Genomic DNA, 2,898 nt, shown 5'->3' on the forward strand with positions numbered 1-2,898 from the left:
CCGGGCCTTAGAGAGGGGCGGGGACGGTCCTCCGAGCGCGGCGGAGCGGCCGTAGGCGGTGCTGACCATAGAGCGCGGCGCGCAGAGCGCCCACCTCCAAGCCCCAAGGTGGCAGAGCGGGACCCTTCGAGGGGGCGGGGCGAGCGGAGACGGGGCGGGGCCTCCTGTTGGCGCTGCCCAATGGGAGCGCGGCGAGCGGGCGGTGCCGTCCAATGGGAGCGCGGGGCCGGCCGCCGCCGCTTTGTCTATATGAGGCGCCGCGAGGCCGCGGGAGCCGCCATTGTGACTGCCGCCGCGCTCGCGACAGCGCTCCCGCCTTAAAGGGGCCGCGCCGCCAACTCGACCAGCAAAGACCGGGTGGGTCCCACCGCTCCGGCAAACGTCATCGCGCCCAGCCCGACCCGCGCCGCCACCATGAGGGAGATCGTCCACATCCAGGCGGGCCAGTGCGGCAACCAGATCGGGGCCAAGGTGAACAGCGGGCGGGCGGGCGGCGTCGGGCCCGCTCCCGCCTTAAAGGGGCCGCGCCGCCAACTCGACCAGCAAAGACCGGGTGGGTCCCACCGCTCCGGCAAACGTCATCGCGCCCAGCCCGACCCGCGCCGCCACCACGATTTCAGCCTAAAATCTTGCCTTTCTTGCCCGCTCGGGGCCTGAAATGAAAAGCGCGGCCTCGAAATAACGGGGTTCGGCTTCCAAACGGAGCGGGTCGGCCCTAAAATGGAGGTTTCCGGCTTCAAAATGGGGGCGCCCCGCCCCTCCCCCCCCCTTCTTCTCACGCGGCCCCAAAATGGCGGTTTCCCGCCGCGCCTGAGGGAACCGGCCCCGGGATGCGGCTTTTCGGCCCTAAAACGCCACTTTTTACCACAAAAAATGTTATTTTCTTACCCCTTTCAACATATTCGCCCCCCAAATGGCTATTTTTGTCTCGATTCGGGGATTTTCAGCCTTAGGGTGGGGGTTAAAGCCTTAGAATTAAGGGGGAGTATATACCCATAATGGAGGTATTCCCACGCACATTCCCCAAGCGATGTTAAAAAAACAGAACTGTGCTGTTTTAAACTCAAAATCGCGACGACCTGCCCCTTGGGGGTTGTTCAGCTCCAGAATGATCGGGTCTGGCTCCAAAAAAACGAATTGCACTCCCATATTTAGGTATATAAGCCGCAAAATAGGCGTTTTCCGCGCTAAAAACACTTCTATGCCCTAAACTAATTTATTTTTTTTTGTCTCAAAAATCGGGGCGTGGCGCCCACAGCGTGTGCGGCCTCAAAATTTGGGTTTTCTGCCTCCAAAAATGGTTTTCTGAGCCCAAAATGCTTTTTTTTTTCACCCCCAAAATAGGGGCGTGCCGCCTCTCAAAAGGTGCTTCACGGCCACAAAATGCGAGTTTTTCGCCCCCCAGAAAAGGGATCGTTGTGCCCCAAAATAGGAATTATTTTTCCTGGGCATAAAGTTGGGGTTTGGGGTCAAAAAATAAATGTTTTTAAGGCCCGATATTGAGGGGTTTGACCTCAAAAATGGGGGTTTCCGGCCCCAAGATGGAGATTTTTGGCCTTGAAGTAAGTGCTTTGTTCCCTGAAAAGCAGTTTTCAGCCCTAAAAAAGGGGATTTCCACCCCCAGAACAGGCTTTCTAGCACTGAGGTGGAGGCTTTCAGACTTTAAATACCATTTTTTTTCTAACAACCTGGATTTTTTTCAGGATTAAAACGTGGCTTTCTGCCCCAAGGTGGGTTTTCCAGCCCCAAAATGGAGGTTTTCAGCCTGAGAGAAAGATCTTTGTTCCCCGAATTGTCATTTTCAGCCCCCTGGTGGCTTTTTTTCAGGTATAAAATAAGGTTTTGAGGACCCAAAATGAGCTTTTCAGCCCCAAATAGAATTTTTTGTTTTGTTTTGTTTTTTTTTTCACAGCTAAAATGGGGGGGCTTGCCCCCAAAATGGAGGTTTCCAGCCCCAAAATGGAGGGCATCGGCTCAAGAATTAACATCTTTGTGCTCCCAAATGCCATTTTTTTTTCTGCCGCAAATTAAGGGGTTTCATAATTAATGGGGGTTTTGCCCCAAAATGCGGATTTTTTTGCTGCACAACGGCAGTTTTGGCCCTAGAGTAGACGTTTTTCGCCTCAAAATAGTCTTTTACTCTGCCGGAGTATAATATTTTTTGCTGAATACTAGGATTTTCCTGCCCTTAAATATTTTTTCAGCTCTAGAACAGGGGTTTTAGTACAAAAATTGGTGTTTCTCCACCCAAACGATGACTTTTTTGGCTCAAAACGGACGTTTTCGGCATCAGAATAAGATCTTTGTTTCTCCAGGCGGAGGTTTCAGCCCCCAAAATGGGACTATTTCATCCCAGAACGGGAGCTTTGTTCTCCAAAATAGATTAAAAAAAAAAAAAAAAAAAAGCTTTTAAACACCAAAAAAGCAAATTATTTTTTTGCCCCGGAATGATGCTTTTAACCGCATAATAGCAATATTTAACGTCAAACTGGGATCATCCCACTGCAGAATTACTCTTTTTCTGCAGCACTGCCAGAGAGGCTTTTTCTTCCTAAAAAAACACGTTTTGCCGCCAAAATGGAGATTTTTAGCCCCAAAATTTGTTTCCCCACCCCAGGGACTTTTTAGCCCACAATTAAATTTTTGGCCAGAAAAGGCCCTTTTTCTGCCCTGAAGCAGGCTTGATTTTGAAGAAAAATCATAATTTTTTAACTGCACCTTAATGCGGATTTTTCAGGCTCTGGAAGCACATTTTTTTAACCCAAATTAATGTTTTTTAACCCATTTCTCCTCTTTCACTCCCAATTTTCCCTGATTTTACCTTTTACCCGCAGGGTGTGGCCCTGCCCCCCCCAACCCCCCCCCAACCCCCGCAATGACCTTGGGGGGAGGGGGGGT

The 2,898-nt window shown here is 51.0% G+C and overlaps 1 protein-coding gene across 1 annotated transcript in view; it reads left to right on the forward strand.

Moving 5' to 3' along the window:
- The first annotated feature begins 264 nt into the window (after positions 1-264).
- The window catches only part of TUBB (tubulin, beta class I), a 6,393-nt gene continuing 3,759 nt past the window's right edge, over positions 265-2,898 (forward strand). Inside the window, exon 1 of the mRNA XM_014958245.1 lies at positions 265-471. Within this exon, the coding sequence (XP_014813731.1) occupies positions 415-471 (57 nt within the window). The 5' untranslated portion in view covers positions 265-414. The remainder of the gene's footprint in view (positions 472-2,898) is intronic.

This window comes from Calidris pugnax, unplaced genomic scaffold (genome assembly GCF_001431845.1).
Source record: "Calidris pugnax isolate Ruff unplaced genomic scaffold, ASM143184v1 scaffold405, whole genome shotgun sequence".
Classification (NCBI taxonomy): domain Eukaryota; kingdom Metazoa; phylum Chordata; class Aves; order Charadriiformes; family Scolopacidae; genus Calidris; species Calidris pugnax.